The 21,432-nt window shown below is 40.3% G+C and overlaps 2 protein-coding genes across 7 annotated transcripts in view; both read right to left on the bottom strand.

The window, feature by feature from the left end:
• Positions 1–19,370, bottom strand: part of chd5 (chromodomain helicase DNA binding protein 5) — a 72,058-nt gene extending 52,688 nt beyond the window's left edge. For 3 of the 5 annotated variants that reach the window (XM_079680925.1, XM_079680926.1, XM_079680927.1), the window contains exons 1-4: positions 19,126–19,369; positions 18,865–19,008; positions 7,531–7,682; positions 1,574–1,792 (exon numbers count right to left, since the gene is read on the bottom strand). In XM_079680925.1, coding sequence (XP_079537051.1) covers positions 1,574–1,792; positions 7,531–7,682; positions 18,865–19,008; positions 19,126–19,225 — 615 coding nt within the window. In that variant the 5' untranslated portion in view covers positions 19,226–19,369. Of the gene's footprint in view, positions 1–1,573; positions 1,793–7,530; positions 7,683–18,864; positions 19,091–19,125 lie in introns of those variants that run through there. The other 2 variants (XM_079680928.1, XM_079680929.1) reach the window with 2 other exon arrangements.
• An 827-nt stretch (positions 19,371–20,197) lies between these two features.
• The window catches only part of LOC307039121 (large ribosomal subunit protein eL22-like), a 42,401-nt gene continuing 41,166 nt past the window's right edge, over positions 20,198–21,432 (bottom strand). For both annotated transcript variants that reach the window (XM_079680935.1, XM_079680936.1), the window contains one exon: positions 20,198–20,394. In XM_079680935.1, coding sequence (XP_079537061.1) covers positions 20,250–20,394 — 145 coding nt within the window. In that variant the 3' untranslated portion in view covers positions 20,198–20,249. The remainder of the gene's footprint in view (positions 20,395–21,432) is intronic.

The raw sequence follows: 21,432 nt of genomic DNA, 5'->3' as shown, positions 1-21,432 counted from the left end.
GTCGGACTGTAATTATACTTATAATGTAAGGAGACACTATACTTTTAAAGCCCCCCCTCCAGTAAAAAACATGAGAACGTTTCTTTAAACCCAACCTTTTGGTATGGGTTTCCTCTCTGTTTTGCCTTCACCCTACCACACACATGTTCATCATTTCAACCACCACTGACCTGGAGGTAGCAGATTTATTGAATATGTTGCTTTTGTCTTAGTTTCAAATAAAACATGGTTTAAATCTTATTTGGTCTCCTTTTTGGTTTAGATCCCTGAACCGTGGTTGACAATATTTCTCCTGATGTGGAAACTTAAAGTTTCCAGTGCACATTCACTAAGAGTGGATTTTAAAGGTCACCTATCATGCAATTCTTAGGTAATAGCATAGGTCTCAGATATGTAAAAATTAATAAAAAACATGTCTATGAAGTGTTTTGCTCAAAATACCAAACAGATCACCCATTCCAGCCATGCCTCATATCCCTCTATTTCACTTCCTGTTACTAAAGTGCTGATTCAGGATATTTTTTGTAAAGGGGGGCGGAGCTTATGCCTGCTCATGCGGGACCCGGCAGATACTGTCTAAAATAAATGCTGCGGTGATGAAACGCCAAAACCACATCCAGCAGATTCACTTTTAACACATATAATTGAAATTTTGATATATTCTGGATTGTTTAGTAAGGGAGAAAATTAAAAAGTGTTTTTATAATATCAGACAGAAACTATAATGTTAGGCAAAGTATCTATTACTCTTAAGTTGTAAATTCTGCAATGAATGGTACTTAATTTTGTGAAAATACAACGAAAGGAAATATATAAAAGTCATATTTACTGATAGTATATGTTTATATATTGATATCACTTTTAATGGTCGATAAAAGTTAGAAATCTTGCATACCATACTAAGTAATACTAGTAATGTTTCATTACTTTCCCAGCAATTTACCTTTACCCCTTTAATCCAAACTATATTAAAAAAAAAAAAAAAATACAATTGCCTGTGACCCTATCAACTATGCTACTGAATGACATTTCTTTTGAACCCTTGAGATTCTTAAATGTCCAAAACGCATATTGTTCTTGCTAGTCTTACAGCTGCTAAGAAAATGGTTGTGCTGGAGCCTACACACGATTTGTCCGTTAAGCAATGGGTTTGAACTGTTCTTGATGTAGTCCATATGGAACTGTCAGCAGCCCGGGGCGAAAGAGGATAATGTGAGTGTGTTGTTGCAGTGGCTGCGGCATTGAAAAGTCGGCTGTGGTTCTTTTTCATATCCTTATTTTTGCGTGTTTGATTGTAATTTGATGACACTCGTTGCCTATTGGCGCTTGATCAAGCCCACAGTGCTCCTGGGGCGGGTGTTTTTATCTTTTTTTAATTTTGTCTTATAATGTTTTTGTTTATTTGTAAGGGAACTGAATGTATGTTCTTTCACATTGTATGCATGTGTTTTTTGCCAAGTTGTTCTGTGTTTCTGCCTTAAATAATAAACAAATTTGATCACAAAAAATACAGAATCCAGTAGAAAATAAGGTGTGATCTGTTGCTGCCTGGTGGACCTAGACTGAGACTCACTTTCATGTTCCCATCATCATCGTCATCGTCCTCATCTTCCTCATCCCTCTTCTTCTTCCTGGGCTTCTTCTCTTTCTTCTCCTTGGGCTTCTTCTTCTTCTTCTTGGTCGGCCCGTACGCGCTGCTCTCGCTCTCAGAGCCGATTTCTGGACATTCCCGCTCCTCCTCCACCTCCGAGGTCTCCTCCAGGTCGCTGTCCACTCTGGGCTGGATCCCACCCTGAGGCATTGACATGAACACATACAAAATATTTTAAACACATGCACAATATTAGCTGGTTGGTCGATAGCAGGACATGAGCAGCTATGGTAGTTCCAAATGTCATCCTTTGTTTTGTCTTCCTGTCAACGTGCAATTGTTGTTGACCCCGTCTTGTTTGTTTTTAAAGCATAAGTCATCGTGTTACATTTTTTAAGCAGCTTCATTATAGCCTAATAATACACTTCTTTTTGGAATTTAAAGTTAACATTTCAGCCAGAAATTCAGTAAAAATGTACCTGGGAAGACCAGAGATGCTAAGATCTGAAAATAATAACCCTTGAATTCAATGTAAGTACTGATTTGTTATATGAAATAAAAGGACCCCTTTTTTCCCAAAACATTTGGATTCGGGTTCAATTTGAAGGATTTCTCTCATTTTCCAGCAGATAAAGATGTTTGTGACTTGCATCGTTAAAAAACTATATTAGTGCTGTATGACATTTCACCCAAGCCATCTTAACACAGCTATTTTTATAAAAGTAAACAGTTAGAATCTGACTTTGAATCTTGCTCTAGCTCTCTAGCTCAAGATGTGCCTGTGACTGACTGAATTCAGCATCAAAGCCAGATTCCTGGGTCTAAACTGAATTTAATCTCTGTACTTAATGATAGATACCTCCATCTCTAAGTATCATCTGATGGAATTATACAATTTAGCGAATAAAAACTGGATAATTAAAATATGAAATTCGAACAAGCATGGCGTTATTTTTGCCAGAGTTAGGGATTACAGCTCTCACAGAGGCCGCCCACGCTAAAAACATGTCAGAATACTGTAAAGCATTTTGGATAAAAGCTTCTCCTTGATGGCATTTGCATAAATTAAACTTCTTCCAAAGTGCCACTGCTCCACAAATATTATAATTCTCCCTGCCTGTGATGAAATGTATAAATTATTACATTACAAGTCAACATTTGGCTGTGAGTTGCCGAGAAGCACGTTCACCTTTCACACACGATTGAACCACAAAGTAAGCCAGCACACAGAACACCTCCGGTACTGCAGCCAATCAGTGCTCAGAACTGATCCTGTATTCCTGCCTCTTTAATATGAGACATCTGCAAGGCTATATGGATTTAACAGTTAACAGGTGTTGTTTGTGTGATTAGGAGTGTTGCATATGAGCAAATTCGCTAGTGCCTGTTCATGAGTGAGTAAGAAGGAAAGGGAGAGAACAAGATCTGGGGTGCCCCTCAGTATGTGGTGGTTTTTGCATGTAGTATATACACTTCAGATTGTCCATTCTTGTTTCTCGCTCACTGCAGGTGGGACCCAGGTACCCCTTAACTAAAACACTCCTGGATTGCAAACCTGGCAACAAAATGGTGGGACAAGCTCCATGTACATACCATGTAATAAGAAATGACAGTTTCCCATGCACCTTGGCCATTGAAAAAATATATATGTACTTATAGGCTTAGCTTATTTTTAAGCTAATGCATTAGCACTTAAAGGGTCCCTATTATGCTTTTTGGGGTTTTCCATTTCTTGTAGTTTGGTATGTACAATTCCCCCCCTGCCTGAAACGCAGGATTTATTGGATTCCTTTGTTTTAATCCCAACATCATTATGTATAACTTGCGCTTCTATTGGCTAGTGCTCCAACATAAATGTAAAAGGCTAAGGGGCGGGACATCTCTAAGCGATTGACCAATCAGAGCAAACTGGGCTGTGGTTTCCGACAGAGGGTGAAAAGAGGTGTTGCGACAGGGAATGAAACATGTAACACAAAGTACAAACGTGAAACCTGAAAAGGAGCTTAATAGGGCCCCTTTAAAATGCTGTGGCATATTTGAAGTGAATGTACCTGCATGTTTTTTCCTGTTCTAAGTTTGTATCTTCAGGATTTATTTATTGTACGTCGCTTCAGCTAAAAAGCATCAGCTTATTGAAATGTGATGGAATGATATAAAGACAACATTTTGTGAAAGGTTAATGTGTTTGAATGCATATGTGTCAGTCATTTGTGCTTCTTTTTCTCTCTAGTAGAGGCGTGTTGTGTGCACGTTACAGAGTGAATTAGTGCACAGCGCGGAGTGCTCTGCTCGCTGCCTGTTGCTCAGCGGGCCTGTGTGGATTCATGGAGAGACTCACAGGCGTTTGGCTCTGTAGCGCAGTGGAAAGGTTCACGTTGCTGCAGCGCCCGCCAGCCCTACCAGCAGCCTAGCTGTGTTGCCATGGCGACCATATTTGAGCAGTGTCTGGCTCTCACTCTCTCTCTCCTCTTAGTTTTCTCTCATAGCTCACCACCATGCACACGTTTCTCTTCTCTCACTCTTTTCCCCTCTCTCACTCTCTCTTTCAATAAGGCTACACACACACACACACACACACACACACACACACACACACACACACACACACACACACACACACACACACACACACACACACACACACACACACACACATATACCCACACTCTATCACATTGGCAGCCAATGGAACGGCGCCATCCAATCAGACACGTTTGCATAACGAGCTTGTTATGCAGAGGCCTGTGGTTGCAGAGCTGGTGCTCCAGCACCCGTCTAGACAAATCTCATTTATGCATAAGAAGAAGGAGAGAGAGGGGGGGGGAGAGAGAGAAAGAGAGAGAGAGTACAGTTTGAAGATAGTATGGAGGGGGGTGGGAGTGGGGGTGGAAATGGAGGAGGGAAAGGCTAAGAAGCAGAACCGCTGTTGAAAACAACTGCAAAGACAAAGTGGAAGTGTGCAACAACCTGGCAGAGTTCAGTGTTACACACACATCAGAGGACAGAGGAGGACACTGGCAGCAACAAAGAGGGTGTCTCTACTTGGAGAGGGCAGAAAATCTGATAAGTGCTGATAGCATAATCAAATTAGATGCTTCCCCGTAATGGCTCCGCCTTAGGGGGGATCGCAGAGGGTGTGCGAACAGAAAATGAGTAAGAAAAAGAGGATATTCAATAAAGATCTAGTTCAACAGGAAAAATCCTGCTGTGAAAACACTTCCAAAACAATAGCCTCTTCTCTTTTGTAGGAATCAGCAACAGCCCGCTGTTGACTCACAATCCTTGAGAAGATACTGAGCTTATAAAAACAAGACAGCGGCCCATCTTAAAACTAAGTGTATTTCAGCAAAATATGAAAGTGGCTCCCTCATAGACGCTTTATTGTGGCCTCTTCTTTTTCCAATTAACTGCCCTCTATAAACTCCTTTGATTTTGTAGTAGTTGTTTTGTTGAAATGGAAACAGAGCATCCTTTCATTTCCACAATGTGGCTGTGTTTCCCTGCAGATGAGAGTCTTTCTCCAGCAGCTCTGACCGGAGACTGGGATGTTCCACTGACAGTCTCTGACCCCAATTGACTTCTGGCCCCTGTCTGACCTTTGGGGAATGATTGGAAGTGAATTACAGCAGCAGCAGCGGCTCCTCAGTGGGAGAGTGAGGGAGAAATAATAGGGAGAAAAAGCAAGAAAGAAAAACACCCCCTTCATCTTCACCTCCTTCCTACCTTTCTACCTTCACCCGCATTATCATCTTGCTCCATTAGCCCTCCTCCTCTTCTTCTTCTTCTGTCTTATTGTTTACAGTCACAGGCCATTCAAATCAACTTATGTTACACACATTACACTTTAAAGAGGCCCTTTTATGCGTGTTGGGGTTGTCCCTTCCTCTTAGACTGCTATATAGGTTTGTGTGCATGTAAATGGTCATCAAAGGCTAAAATCCCCATATTGAAGAGTTTCACTCCCACACACCTGCCAGAAAAACCTCCATTTAAGTATTTTGTTTACCTATGTGACATAATGACATCACCATGTAAAACCTTCGCTTCTATATTAGTCTGGTTTCAGACAGAGGGTGAAAAGATGTGCTACAGCAGGGGCAGTATGAGGAAAAATAAAGAACTTTTTGAACATTAAAGCATGGAAACGTGTCACAGTAGAGACACAACATACAAATATGAACCTGAAAATGAGCATAATAGGGCCCCTTTAATTAAGATCTCTCAACAATATTAAAAGAAAGAAATAACAAAGGAAGGATTTGCAGTTTGCTGTGACCCAAAGGCAACCGCATCACGATCAAGGCAAAGTAAGGTGATGCATGTGAGAGGTGAGAGGAGAGGGAAGAAAGAGGCGAATAGAGAGCAGAGCCTGTGTGTGAGAGAGAGGGAGGAGAGTGTCAGAGGGAGTCCCCCCCTCATTAGCTCAGTGAGACCCGGAGCTCAGTGTTTACCACAGGCAGCCAGGGGGCCGGGTGGCAGGCTGGCCGGCCAAGCTCCTCGCAGCACTGCCGACACCTCCAGCCAGCAGAGGGGAACATCCTGGCTGTGTCACTGACACTGTTACAGCCATCGTCAACACTCGCGGAAAATGCTCTGGGAATACAGGGAATTCCTGTAACCAATATCTTATGGCATCTGGGTTTGGCTAAAGTGCCAGGAAAGCCTAAGGTAGATGACACTTTTTAGGCAAGGTCGAGGCTGACTTCATGAGATGTTGCCTTTGTTTGTCACAGTACCCTTGATGTTATGGTAACAGTGGCGCATTTAAACATGTGTAATTAAAAAAGCGTTAACAATGACATACCCAGCTGCAGTTCTCATTTAGCTCATTGTCTAGGTTTTCAGAAACTCTTCAAATCCTGTGACATAATTAGGGATTAGTTATCTCAACAAGATGTATTGTGACAAAGTCAGTCTTGCCCTGGGGTTAGGGCTTAAGTTAGGGTTGTGAGTTGTAAACTATGGGTTTAAGTTATGAGTCGTGAAAATGGTTGGGGTAGGCCGATGTGTTAAAGCAAGCAAAAACACAAATCAAGAGGAAATAGAGTTAAACACAATACTATTGTCACATAATATGGTGTAGCACCAGCCTACAATCTCTGCTGTCATTGACCTCATTTCCAGCTGAAGCTAGTAAGAAAACTAGTATCAAAGTATCATACAGTATTTGAACTGTATGTTACTTTTCCAATACCAAAGGCTGCAGAGACAAAGTACGCAGCTGCTGGTGACCATGTCGGAGAATTGAGCAGCATTCAAACCAGATGTTTCCCACAGCGGAAATCTCAAGTTGAACTAGAAGACAGTGTAGACAGGGCCAATATAAATATGAAAGCATTACCACACACAAGCTCAACTCAATCAATTAGGGTTTTTTTCACCTATAGGTAATGATAGCTAATGCTAGCTAAATGCGTTAGATTAAAACGCTTTGTGATTAGCTTAATCTAAGTGATATAACCATAAAAAATCTGGTTGAATTAAGTCACTCATGTGAATGTTGGAAGCAGCTCAATACTCTGTGGAAATATTTGAGACTAATGTACCTCTGACCTGTTCTCCTAACATTGGAAACTAATATCTGTCACAGCTCTGACTCCCAATGCTAGCTTGGCGCAGTCGCTGTTCTTCTGAACTACAATCCCTGCCATCTACACTGACACCACAAGCACAAATCTCCACTCCAAAGTGTACCTTGGTGCCCTAAGCTGCCACTGGCAGTGACGGCAACGCTGCTGCCAGCCTCCTCTGAGCCGGAGACAGTTCGCTGCCTCTCATTTAGATTACAGAGGCAGCACAGCAGCCAAAACACACCTTTGATCCAATTGCAGAGACATCAAAAGAGCAGTGGTTTGGACAAATAGAGAACGCAGGGGAGCCACAAAGCCGCTGTGTCCGAGGTCAAGACTGAATGGTGTTGAGAGGGAATTACATCTTACCTCCTTTTTCCTCTTCTTTACTTTGGGCATTTTGCCCTCTTTCATCTTTTTGGGCTTCTGCTTCTTTTGTTGTTTAAGGGAGTCGCTGTCGGAGAAGAAGCTGTCGAGGGGTGTGAGGGGAACGGTGTTGCGCTCACCTTCGTCATCATCATCTGGAACCAAAACAACAAACATTTTCTGATCAGGACACAATGTAGTACATAATGTAGTAGAGACGATAAATTTGGACATTTGGCATTAGAGTATGAGAACCAAAGCATCTCCTAATGCGACAACATCTTTAGGCTAAATTGATAAATGCAGAAGATCAAAAGAAGATACAAATGAAATGACGATGATTAAATGATACAAAAAGTCAGATGGCAAATTCAAATTGCAAACATTTACTGTTTACATCATTTAAAATAAGAAGATTTGCCTCTTTCCTTTGTTTTACTTGTAAGTTATTATGCTATACTGTATATAGGAATCAATGTGAAGATATTGCATCGTGAAACGAGAAAGCACATTGGAAAGTCAGCCAGTCTATTTTGAAAATAAAAAGAATGAATCGTTGCCAGACCAGCAGGAGCACTTGGCAAAATAAACCTCACAAACACACATCATTGAGTGTGGATCAACTTTGCCCGTCAAAGCACAAATAGATGGAGCGCCCGCCCCGCAGCTAAATGGGAACTCCCCGGAGGACCACTGAGGTATACTGAGCATATCTTCAGCTTTAACGCTTGCTGGGACTAAAGCGACCTGCTGCTGGTTGTCAGCTGTACTCTCTCAGAGCTGCTGTGTACCAACGTGCTGACTGCTGAGCGTGGAAGACTTCAGTGACGCCATAGTGGGTCACAGAGGAGTAAGCAAGGAAGAGAGACAGTCCCAAACAATACATCACTGTAAAGAGACAAGCAGAGAAATACACACGGGATGCCACTAAAGTTTGTTCTCGTAATCCGACTAACTTTCCGTCTGCTTCAGTCTATCTTCCGGCGATGGTCTGTTGATTCTTCAGTAGCCTACATACATTTTTCCAGACTGAAATATCTCAACAATAACTGGATGGATGGCCATGACATTTGCAGAAACATTCACGTTCCCCAGAGGATGAACCCTTCTGGATTGAGTAATTCCTCTATCTTTCCCTGAAGCACCACAACCAGCTAGTCAAAGTGTTCTCTTATCCTGTGAAATATGTCAGATTCTACTGGATTGACTGATACAAAACATTTGTAAATGCGTCATTCCCAGATGTTTAATCCTACTTACTTTGATGTTCCCATCCTAGACTCTAAAAACAAATGCCTTGGCTCAACAAAGAAAATCAACGCAACAGTTTGCATCGATGTTTATTGAGTTAAGACAACTTCTAATGAAATTGTCTTAAAGCAACAAAGTTATTTGAGTTAGGGGAGAAGGCTTTTCCTCTACAATCAGAGGTGTTTTTAATGACCACTTACTTAATAATTGGTATCATAAACACAAGTTTTGAAGTTGATTACTCAAAAGATTAAGTTGTTCCGACTAGTTTTACCACATGATTTAAAAGGAATTTTAAGTTGTATGTACTTAGTTACCCTCATTCGCGATACAAGTTTTTAAGTCGATAACTCCAAAAATGAAGTTGTTCCAACTAGATTTAACGTATGATTTAAAAGGAATTTTAAGTTTTATGTACTTAATTACCATCATTGTGAACACACGTTTTTAAGTTGACAAGCATTTATAAATTAAGTTGCTCCAAATATATTGTATTCAATAGTTTTTTTTCTTAGCTTTTTGATGTTTTTGCCTTTAAAGAAAGAAATTAATTGATTCCACAACAAAAATATTAGGCAATTCACTTTTTATTTTGAACTGCAGTTGTTTATTTCAACACATGATGTTTCAATCAGGAGAGACTTCATTTTGTTTGAACATTTATTGACACATGCCATATGATAAGGTGCATGAACACCTGAAATCACAGCTGACTGCAGGAGAGAGGAGAACCATTTTATAGTTTGGCTGCAGCACGTTGATTGGCTGCTGGAGAAAGAGGTGAAATGTAATAGGTTAAAGAGAACGCCTGTGATGAGCTGATTATATGCAGCTGCGGAGTGAATGTATATATACCCAGTCTTCCTGAAAGAACTTGCGCTGAGCTTCATTTAAATATTGAAAAAAAAGATAAATAACACAAATTTAAATTGCCTCACAAATAATAAATAACACATTAGCCATATTACCATGGGAAATGGGGACACAGCAAATAAATGCTGCCATCACTACGAAGTTAGAGGCCTTTGCATATTTAAAATAACTGCCAAATATGTAAAATCTGTAACGTTTTTGTAAAACTACAGTAACAAACTCTCAATGGCCACCAATCTGCAGATCACACACATCAATTTTACAAAAGATGTAACAAAGATGTTTACTCTGCCGACAGTCATTATTTCAAAAAGTATGAACACATTTAACGCAGAATGCTTAGTCAGAATGCAGTCCTCTTCCTTTTCTCCAAGGTACACGACAAGGCAGCGTATGGCTATAGTTCTCTACGTACTTCAATTGTATTGTGCTATTTTTGAAAAAGGAAAAAAAGAGAAATTACCTAAATTAATATATTCTGAATGGGTGACTGCCAACAACTTGCATTTCAATGACAACTCTAAATAACGATCCTACCTCAAGAAGCATGTCTTTGATCTGCTTCACCGAGATTCATTTTTAATAAAAAGCGATATCACAATAGTAACCAAAGTATTTTTACTCTCACAGTAGCCTCTACTACTTTGTATCCTCTTACACAACTATTCACAGTTCAAAGGCTGCTCATTTTGGTCAAAGAGCAATTTGCCTAATACAGTGCAACTACAAGGCTATCTACTGTATTTGAATGACAAAAGATGACACTCACCTTAAAATATCCTTTGTATATTTCTATTTGTCTTAACTGTCGCAATCCTTAACTCAAGGTGTAGAACAATTAAGTTATCAAGCCAATTGCATTACCTACTACAACTTGAATTTTGTTGTATGTCAATTAACGCAGAAATCAGAGTTCAAATTACACACAATATTAAGTTGATGTAATTACCAACATTATTACGTCAACACAACTTATAAATTAATGTTTGCAACTTAAAATGTTTATCTAAATCAATTAACTCACATTTTTATCTTGCAACCATGCATTTAAGTGGAGGTGAAAGGTCGCCTGAATTCGTTTTTAGAGTGTACCATTAGGTTGAAATGTTAAGTTCCTGAGAAAAACTTCAACAACTATTGGATCGATTGCCGTTACATTTTGTAGAGACATTCATGTTCCCCAGCGGATGAACCCAACTGGCTTCAGTGAATCCAATTTACCTGAACACAACCACCATCTGGTCATAGTCTTCTCTAATCCTATGATATACAGGACTGTCTCAGAAAATTAGAATATTGTGATAAAGTTCTTTATTTTCTGTAATGCAATTAAAAAAACTAAAATGTCATACATTCTGGATTCATTACAAATCAACTGAAATATTGCAAGCCTTTTATTATTTTAATATTGCTGATTATGGCATACAGCTTAAGAAAACTCAAAAATCCTATCTCAAAAAATTAGAATAGTTCCTCAGACCAAGTAAAAAAAAAAAGATTTATAACAGCAAAACACAATCAAACATTTGAAAATGTCCATTAATGCACTCAGTACTTGGTTGGGAATCCTTTTGCACGGATTACTGCATCAATGCGGCGTGGCATGGAGGCAATCAGCCTGTGGCATTGCTGAGGTGTTATGGATGCCCAGGATGCTTCAATAGCGGCCTTTAGCTCATTAGCATTGTTGGGTCTGGTGTCTTTCAGCTTCTTCTTCACAATACCCCACATATTCTCTATGGGGTTCAGGTCAGGGGAATTTGCAGGCCAATCGAGGACAGTAATGCCATGGTCAGTACACCAGTTACTGGTGGTTTTGGCACTGTGGGCAGGTGCCAGATCATGCTGGAAAATGAATTCCTCATCTCCATAGAGCTTTTCAGCAGACGGAAGCATGTAGTGCTCTAAAATCTCTTGGTACACAGCTGCATTTACTCTGGGCTTGATGAAACACAGTGGACCAACACCAGCAGCTGACATGGCTCCCCAAACCATCGCTGACTGTGGGAACTTCACACTGGATTTCAAGCAACTTGGATTTTGCTCCTCTCCAGCCTTTCTCCAGACTCTGGCGCCTTGACTTCCAAATGAAATACAAAACTTGCTTTCGTCTGAAAAGAGGACTTTGGACCACTGTACAACTGTCCAGTGCTTCTTTTCCTTAGCCCAAGTCAGACGCCTCTTCCGTTGTCTTGAGTTCAGAAGTGGCTTGACCATGGGAATACGGCTATTGTAGCCCATTTCCCGGACACGTCTGTGAACAGTGACTTTTGATACCTGGACTCCAGCTTCAGTCCACTGTCTTTGAAGCTCCCCCAAATTCTGGAAGCGACTCTTCTTCACAATGCTGTTAAGGCTGCGGTCATCTCTCTTGGTTGTGCAGCGTTTCCTGCCACATTTCCCCCTTCCAACAGACTTTTTGTGGATGTGCTTTGAAACTGCACTCTGTGAACAGCTTGCTCTTTGAGAAATTTCTGTTTGTGTCTTACCCTCCTGATGGAGGGTGTCAATGACGGTCCTCTGGACAGCAGTCAGATCAGCAGTCTTCCCCATACTTGTGATTTAGTTTACTGAACCAAGCTGAGTGTTTTTCAAGGCTCAGGAAACCCTTGCAGGTGTTTCGAGTTAATTAGACGATTCAAGTGATTCGTTGAACACCCTACTAGTATACTTTTTCATGATATTCTAATATTTACAGATAGGATATTTGAGTTTTCTTAAGCTGTATGCCATAATCAGCAATATTAAAATAATAAAAGGCTTGCAATATTTCAGTTGATTTGTAATGAATCCAGAATGTATGACATTTTTGTTTTTTTAATTGCATTACAGAAAATAAAGAACTTTATCACAATATTCTAATTTTCTGAGACAGTCCTGTATATAAAAATCTGCATTTTGCAATTAGTCAATGACTTTTGTCCAGACTTAAATATCTCAACAATTACTGGATGGATGGCCATGACATCTGTAGAGACATTCATGTTCCCTAGAGGATGAACCCTTCTGGATTGAGTAATTCCTCTATCTTTCCCTGAAGCACCACCACCAGCTAGTCAAATTGTTCTCTTATCCTGTGAAATATGTCAGCATCTACTGGCTTGACAGATACAAAAGATGTGTAAATGAGTGAGACCCAGATGTTTAATCCTACTGACTGGTTTTCTGTTGCCACTATTAAGTTGACATTTTGTTTCTGAGTCAAATCTATAACCGTCAAACGGATAGCAAGGAAATGTGGTAAAATATGAATGTCCCCTATCAGATGCACCATGACATCAAGTCAAATTCCTACGTGTGAACCAACCTGGCAATAAACCAGTTTCTGATTCTGATTCTGATTACCTGTATTTACTTTGGTGATTACGCGACATTTTATCATGCAAACACGATTCTCTCAACAAAAACTTAATGGATTGCCATTATGTTTTGTCGAGACATTCATGTTCCCAGGAGGATTAACACAACTGGCTTTAGTGATTAGATCTAGATGACCTGTAATTACTTACGTGATTATGCAGCTTTCTATCATACTGTACTAACACACTAAACTAGGATAATGAACAGATTAAAGGTGGTTCTCTTTCTCTGCCTGTCTTTCCTTCTCCGTCACTCTATGAACGGGTCTCCCTGACTCTCTGTGTCTCATGCAGAAAGAATGAAGAACATGAAATATGCAGCACATGTATCAGAGTCAATCAGCTAGCCATGCAGTCTACCTCTCCCCTGGGTAGCTGGGGAGAGAAGTTTGGGAGGAGGGATTCCTGTGTAGTAGACACACAAACCACACCAACCACTTATCCTCTTTTAAGCAAAGCTAGCAGGAGGCACACCACACAGACACACACAGACAGACACACACACACACACACACACACACACACACACACACACACACACACACACACACACACACACACACACACACACACACACACACACACACACACACACACACACACACACACACACACACACACACACACACACACACACACACACACACACACACACACACACACACACACACACACACACACACACACACCCAGCGTTTTTTCAAAGCTTTAATCAGTGGCAATGTCAGGCTCATTGTGTTTCCTTTGACCACAAGATGAAGTGTGTCACAGCTTCTTTAGTGTTAATTGGGGGAAACTTGTGCTTTTTGTGCCTGATAAAGCTGCCAACTGACTAAATGTTTCACTGGTAGTTATTATTAATGTTCATGTAAATGTGCAGGTAGTAATTTTGTATTCAAAGGCACCTAAAACAGCATTTATAACACTAAAACTCCACAGGTATCTGCAGAAAAGATTTTTTAGTATCTGATTAAGGCAGGATAACCACTGATTATCTATCTATCTAGGTTTTGTCACCTTATTCTTATTTTCTGCATCACACAGAGATCCACATGTTTCACTCTCTTTTATATATCTATTTTCTAAATAAAGCCTTGAGTTTATGTATTCAGTGTCTCAAACAGGGAGCTCTTTTGTCTCTCAGATGTATGTAAGGCGCCTGCCAGGCAACCCTTGCATTTCTCTTAGATGAACAGATGATGACATGGATGGCTCAGATACAAATGGAGATGCACCGTTTTCTGTACAATGAATCACTTAGACTTGACAGTGATGATGCAGTGTTACTGATGTAGGTTTTAAAGTACACCTATCAGACCATACAAGGTATGTATTAGCTCTGCTGGCAACATGCTACTGTTAGCAGTGTTGGTCTGTAGATCGTTCGGTCCATACTGAAATATCTCAACAACTCCTCGATGGATTGCCATGACATTTTTAACAGACATTCATGGTCCCCACAGGACGAATCATATGCTTTGGTGATTCTCCTGACTTTTCTGTAGCACCATCAGCTGATCAAGGTCTTAGTCTGTAAAATATGTCAACATAAATGGATTGGTACCAAAATGTGTACAAAAATGCCAGAAGATGTTAAATCTTACTGACTGGTGCTCCTTTCCATGGCATTAGGTTAACATTTGTAGATTCTGAATCACATATTTTACAGTCCGATGGATTGCTATGAAAAATTGTAAAAATATGAACATCCCTATACAGATGATCTGTAATTACTTTGGTGGTTGTGTGACTTTTAGTTCATTGCCATAATTAAGTATTTTTTTACAGACCAAAGACCAGTAAATCCCTCCTCAGCTGTACAGTGTGTTTAGTGCTAATCAGCTAATTTAACCATGCTAACAGGCTAAACTAAGGGCAGCTGTGGCTCAGGAGGTAGAGTGAAGAGGTCAATGGTTTGATCCCAAGCCTCTACAGCGTCCTATGAGTCCCGATAACCTGGCTAATAGTGTTTTAGTGTGTGCGATGTTGTGTCACCTTGTATGCTAGCCTCTGTCTGTGTATAAATGTGTTTGTGAATGTGCAAATTACTCTATGTAAAAGCGCTTGAGTTGTTGCAAAGACTTGAAAAGTGCTTTATTGGGGTCCATTTGCTATTTACGAAGATAGAGGATAAATGCTTAACATCAGCATGTTAGCATGGTCACTATATGCGCGTGTTAGCATTTAGCAAAGAAGCACCCCTGTGCAGGAAGTACAGCCTAAAATCTGTGACATAGTTGTTGAAAATCCAAACAAATATTGAACACATACAAATGGTTTCTCTGTTATGTATGCAATTAACATGCAAAAGAATATGAAAACAATGCAATTGATTATATAAAAAAAAATAGACCTGTGTTTAACACCTGCATTGCCTTGTAATCTGACACCTGCCTACAGTAAATGGCCAGTGAAGTCCCCAAAGGGGAAGCCATCAGGGGAATGATAATCTGTCTGCCTGGTGAGTGGACCGGGCTGTGCCAGGTGTTGGAAGGGGAGCAATGGGGAGGGGGGTCGCTCAGTCATGTGGCATAGGGAGGTCTGGCACCGATTCAGATAGAGAGAGGACCAAAGCTCCACTTGGCAAAAGAGGCGTCTGTAAAGTGTGGACGGATGGCACAGACACAGTTTTGACCTTCCTGCAAGGGCTTGGCCACTGGACTGACCCATTAGAAGGGAGATTCATTAGTGACTCCCAAGTGAGGAAGCTAGTTTACTGGAAAGCACATTAGCCCTTTCTCTGTTGGCCCCGTGTGGAAATGCCCACTTAATGTTGCCAAGCATTGCTTGCCACGATGAAGGAAAAACTGAGCCATTTTGTATCCTCTCTCCATTGATCAAGTGCTTATATGCCTCAAACGCCTCCAGACAAAGACATCCATAGACTATTATTAGAAAATGTAATCATCAAAGTGATGGAGGGATAAAGACCAAATAGCGCCATTAAAAACATATCTATCATAGATAATATATGCACAAGATCCTAATGTGTGCACTATAACGGAGGTTTAAAGAGACTGAAATGCTGCACTGCTCATCTGCAAACACACATTAGAAAAAAAGCATGTTTTTCGTGCACAGGCTTCGTGCACAGGCTTCATGCACGTGCAGTAGGATAAAATGGTGTCAACTTTCACAGCGAGGGATCCAAAAATAGACCCTTTTCCAATTGGGGATAACATTTGTAGGCACACAAAAGCCCATGATAATCTTGCGATTTTAGGGAAGAACAAAACAATTAAAAGAGAAAACACAACGGAACAATCTGTGACAGTGAGATCCCCCGGAGTGAAACAAAGGGAATTAGGACACTTTATGTGCCACAACAAATAAACACTGTGATAGATAATAGCTTTTTAGGGGCCTGAAGTCCCCTAAGACATGCTTCTACATTGTAGCAAATTAATTGCATGGAAGCATCTTGATGATGGGAAAAATATGACCTGCATTCCTGACCTTGTCTGTCACTTTGATAAGAATCTGCTTCCTTTATCAGCAGCAGAACAATGGATGTTCATGGTTAGTAATAAGATAAACACACAAAGACTCTTCAATCAAACACAATAAATACAATATAATTGTGTCTGATTTTAATTTCTACATATTATAAGGGTTAATAGTGTTAAAGTGTCCCTTTGATGTAGCCAACGAAACACAGAGTTATGTCTATGCGGAGACAAATCAAATTAAGAAGGACACATGGAAATGTTTTGATTTTTCAAACTGGATAACTACGCACAAATCTTCCCTCACCTGCCATAATAAATTGTACATTTCCTCTCTTATACATGTTTAACCAACTACCGGGTTATTGGGGACACGCATCAGTGCTTGTGTTCTCCCCCAGGCTATGGCTGGCCGTCAGAGATGATGCTTCAACCGCTCAACACTGCTCTTCTCTCTCTCTGTCTTTATCTATCCATACTGCACACTACGCAACGCAATACTCTAAGTATTAATCTGGTTTATGAAAAACATTGTGTGTATTTAGGAGAAGAAAATATGATTGAAAGAGATAACAATGATGTGCCGATGATAAGCGCTATAATTTATTTTATGTCTCCCCTTTGTTGTGAAAGTGGTACGAAAATAACAAGCTTTTGAGGCTCAAGATCATTAAAACGAGCATGAAAAATTAGCAAGATATGCACCATGGCAACCATGTTGGTGGAAATTATTCATTAGATTTCATAATTTTGATTCTACTTATTCTTGTACCTTTTTCAGGAAGGCCTATGGATGTTCCTTTGTTAAATCCACAAAGGGCCTTCATTTAGATTTAAAAAAAAAATCTGTTTTTAAAAAATAATATCACCACTTAGCAGGCAGGCCTGGGGACAACATTTAATTGGCTTTATATGCTATTAAGTTCCATTTCCATCTATTTTTTTTAACTGTTCCACATTGTGGTATAAAAGGAGAGAAGAGGGCAAAACAATACAGCATCGTTTGAGTCTTGCCCTTGACATCAGACCATCAAATCATCTAATGCTTGCAGCAAACTGCAAGGAATAAAATAAAATATGAATCTATTGATTGCACTACAGCCATACTGACACCATGGCATAAAGATGTCTGGTTCTCCTGCCCAGTAGAATGCACTCCATAACCTCAGCCTCTGACACTCTGGAGCAGGAAGCAGATCCTCAGCAATTTAGGATCAGGTTCGACTGAAGCCGGCTCTGGGCTCAGCATGACAGACATCCCAGTTAGCAGTTTAAGTTCAAAGGCATGGCAGCTGTAGCCTTTAGCTGATCCCACCATTGGAAAAAATCACCAGAGGAGCAGAAGTCGGGATGCAGCGGTGAAGAAAATTGAAATCTCAAACTATTTGAAAGATATATTTTTGTGAATTTAAAGGTTCTCTAACCAATTAAGTGTTTAACCAGATATTCTATAGGACAAAGACTCATGCGGAAGAATGGACAACTTCCAAAAAGACAAACAAGAAAGCGAAATGACCACAATATGGCAAGTGTCTTGTAGACGGGTCACTTATAAGAGGATATCATTCTCTGTGCATCATGCTCCTTGACATTTTAAGTTGTGAAAATGTCATGTAGGCTAATGATTCCATGCCAAAGTAGTTGACAGATTAATTTAACAGCAGCATGAAATATTGCACCAATGTGGTTTTCATGAACATTTCATGAGAACTAAGTGAGCTTTGTGTCAAGAATGTGGGTTACACTTCATTTCAGTTAGTGCCCGACCCAGAGCTTAGGGGCTGTTGGGGACCTAACCATAAACAGTGCACATGATCGAGTCAAGAAGCACCAAGCCACACTTGACAAACACTGTTTACTGTAGCCTATACACGTGGCTTTCACACCTCTGCGGCCATGCAGTTCTGGAAAAACATTTAAAGTTAGAGCAGCCTCCTGATCACAAGTGGAAAGAGCAGAACATCATCCATAACAAAACCAACACGGATGTTGTCACTGTAGCGCAAATCCACTTTAAAGCATAGGCACACATTCTAGAAAAATCACAGCAGGGGAATACATTGTCATGATTTAAAAACATATCTCTGGAAAACAAACTTGTCTAAAAGGTAAAAGCCATTCACTTGCATGCAGCCTGTGAGGAGAAAAACAGCCTACATGCAGCAGGGTTTTCATCATGCCCGCAAATCAGGCTGGATGGTGGGAGAGCTGAAACCCTAAAAACCCTGTTCCCACCTTTAAGACACTAGGTCGTGCAGAAAATAATAGCATGACTCTGCTTATTGCACCCCACCCCTCCTCTTCCTCTCGGGTCTCGGGAACGCAGGACAAGCCCTTTTCCCCGCATTCAAGGCGTAGCGGCGCAAACATAATGTGAAGGACACCCCGCCTCCCCCCTTTTCCCTCACCTGGCATATCGTCTTCAAAATCCATGTCGTCTTGTCCCTCGTCTTCATTACTCAGCGACCCCGGCATCTTTATCTCATAGCCCCCAAAGCCCCCTTTTAGGCTGAGAATACTGAAAGTTAACCCTCCAGACGCCGCAGCCCAGGCTTCACCCAAAAACAAATGTATTCGTCGCTCAGTTAAAAAACATGTTTTTATTTTTAAATTTTGGAGTGAATCTGGGGCTTTCTCTTCACGCGTAAAAAATTAAAAATAATATTTACCACTGATCTCTATCCAGGTCTTGCAGTCTGAAAAAGAAAGACAAAAATGGAACACACATGCCCAGATTGTGACGTCTGGTCTGTTGCCATGACGATGCATCCCATAATTTCAACCACAACTAGTTAGTCATGCTCGCTTAGTTACTAGTGGCCACTTTAACTAGTAGTGTGCAACAACAAAAAACACCTGGCGACGCAGCACCATGTGCGACTAACAGGCGGACTCTGCCTCGCCTGTCGCCGGAACATTCCTCCTGGAAGTCCGGAGAATAGAGACAAACTTCTGCTGCTTTAATATTCACTCACATGCCCGGCTATACATATGAATCCGGACTTTAGGGAGTTAAAAAAACAACATTATGTCTTAAGTGAACATTTCCGTGTCAGTTAATACATTTTGGTCTAATTTATGCTTTCAATTAGCGCCTTATGTGGATAAAACCCCCCTCAGTATCAGGCTCCCTAACTGCAAAGTTGCACTTTTTAGCAGACACAAAAAACACAAATGCAGCCTGATGGGTGCCTGCTGCGAGAGGAGCACTGACTGCCAGTGGTCTAACTGTTGTCAAGGTTACCACAGCTGTAACACAGGATACCCCACAGAGAGCTCACCACAGAGAGCAAGAGCCTCAACTTCACTTAATCCATCAAAAATACACAAATCAAGGGCTGAGTGTCTCGCAGGCAAAGAGATTACGGTTCAATGTGTCCTGATTGCGTTTGAATGTAGCCTATTAATTATAACCAGCTTAATTATTTTTGATTAACCTTATTTTCTCAATTTATATAATGCAAAGATCTATCGTTACATTTTAGGCTAATGCAAATTGCATTGCTTGCTCAGATGCATTCAAAGTACTAAAGCAGAAATTAGGTTTAACAAAACATTTAACAACTACCAAAGAAGAAACAAACTTAAATATATTCAAAAAAGAGCTAGTTTTGTTTTAATTGCATCTAAATAAGATGCCAACAGTAACACTCTTGTATGTACATATTCAAATTGTACCGTTTGTGACAATGCCTAAAGAAAATAAATGAAAGCACTTTAACAATAAAAAAAAAAGACAGATTGTCTTGTCTCTTTTGAAACTTTATTTAAAGTATTTGAAGTTGCGTGAAGTTTAATCTTCATCCTCCTCTTCTTCCTCATCCTGGTTGATCTGGAAGTAGCGCAGCTCATAGCTCTCCTTGGTGTTGGCCACGACCCGCAGCCAGTCCCTCAGGTTGTTCTTCTTCAGGTACTTCTTGGTGAGATACTTCAAGTACCTGCACAAGTGGAGGTGGTAAGGGGAAACCATCAGACATTGTACATTAGTAAACAGTTTTCTATATTTATAACTAATTCATTATTTATACACTCTAAACCAGCAGCAGGCAGTTTGAAGGTCTGCAGTCTTTGAATATGCTTAAACAAATGGGGTGGACTAAATAAGGTCAAACATAACTTTTGAAAGTTGGCATATCCAATGATCACCTGCAACCCTGTGAATTTAGCTATATTTTAAATCAACCCTATTTTCGTTACAAATTAAATGTATTATTATTATCATCGTCATCTAGCCCCAGATGATATAGAGGTAATGTGCTCAGTTTTCCATGTAAGAAAGACAGTGGTAGAGTCACCCTCTGGTGGTGGAGTTCCAAACTCGGAAAGAGAAATGGAAGTCTTCTTGCCGTATTCATGCATATATATATGAATATGAGAGAGAGAGAGAGAGAGAGAGAGAGAGAGAGAGAGAGAGAGAGAGAGTATTAAATAATCAAAAAAGACTATATACAGGACTGTCTCAGAAAATTAGAATATTGTGATAAAGTTCTTTATTTTCTGTAATGCAATTAAAAAAACAAAAATGTCATACATTCTGGATTCATTACAAATCAACTGAAATATTGCAAGCCTTTTATTATTTTAATATTGCTGATTATGGCATACAGCTTAAGAAAACTCAAATATCCTATCTCTAAATATTAGAATATCATGAAAAAGTATACTAGTAGGGTGTTCAACGAATCACTTGAATCGTCTAATTAACTCAAAACACCTGCAAGGGTTTCCTGAGCCTTGAAAAACACTCAGCTTGGTTCAGTAAACTAAATCACAAGTATGGGGAAGACTGCTGATCTGACTGCTGTCCAGAGGACCGTCATTGACACCCTCCATCAGGAGGGTAAGACACAAACAGAAATTTCTCAAAGAGCAAGCTGTTCACAGAGTGCAGTTTCAAAGCACATCCACAAAAAGTCTGTTGGAAGGGGGAAATGTGGCAGGAAACGCTGCACAACCAAGAGAGATGACCGCAGCCT

This window comes from Notothenia rossii (genome assembly GCF_949606895.1).
Source record: "Notothenia rossii genome assembly, chromosome: 5".
Classification (NCBI taxonomy): domain Eukaryota; kingdom Metazoa; phylum Chordata; class Actinopteri; order Perciformes; family Nototheniidae; genus Notothenia; species Notothenia rossii.
Note: the sequence above shows the minus strand (reverse complement) of the source record. Positions and strands in the feature narration are given on the sequence as shown.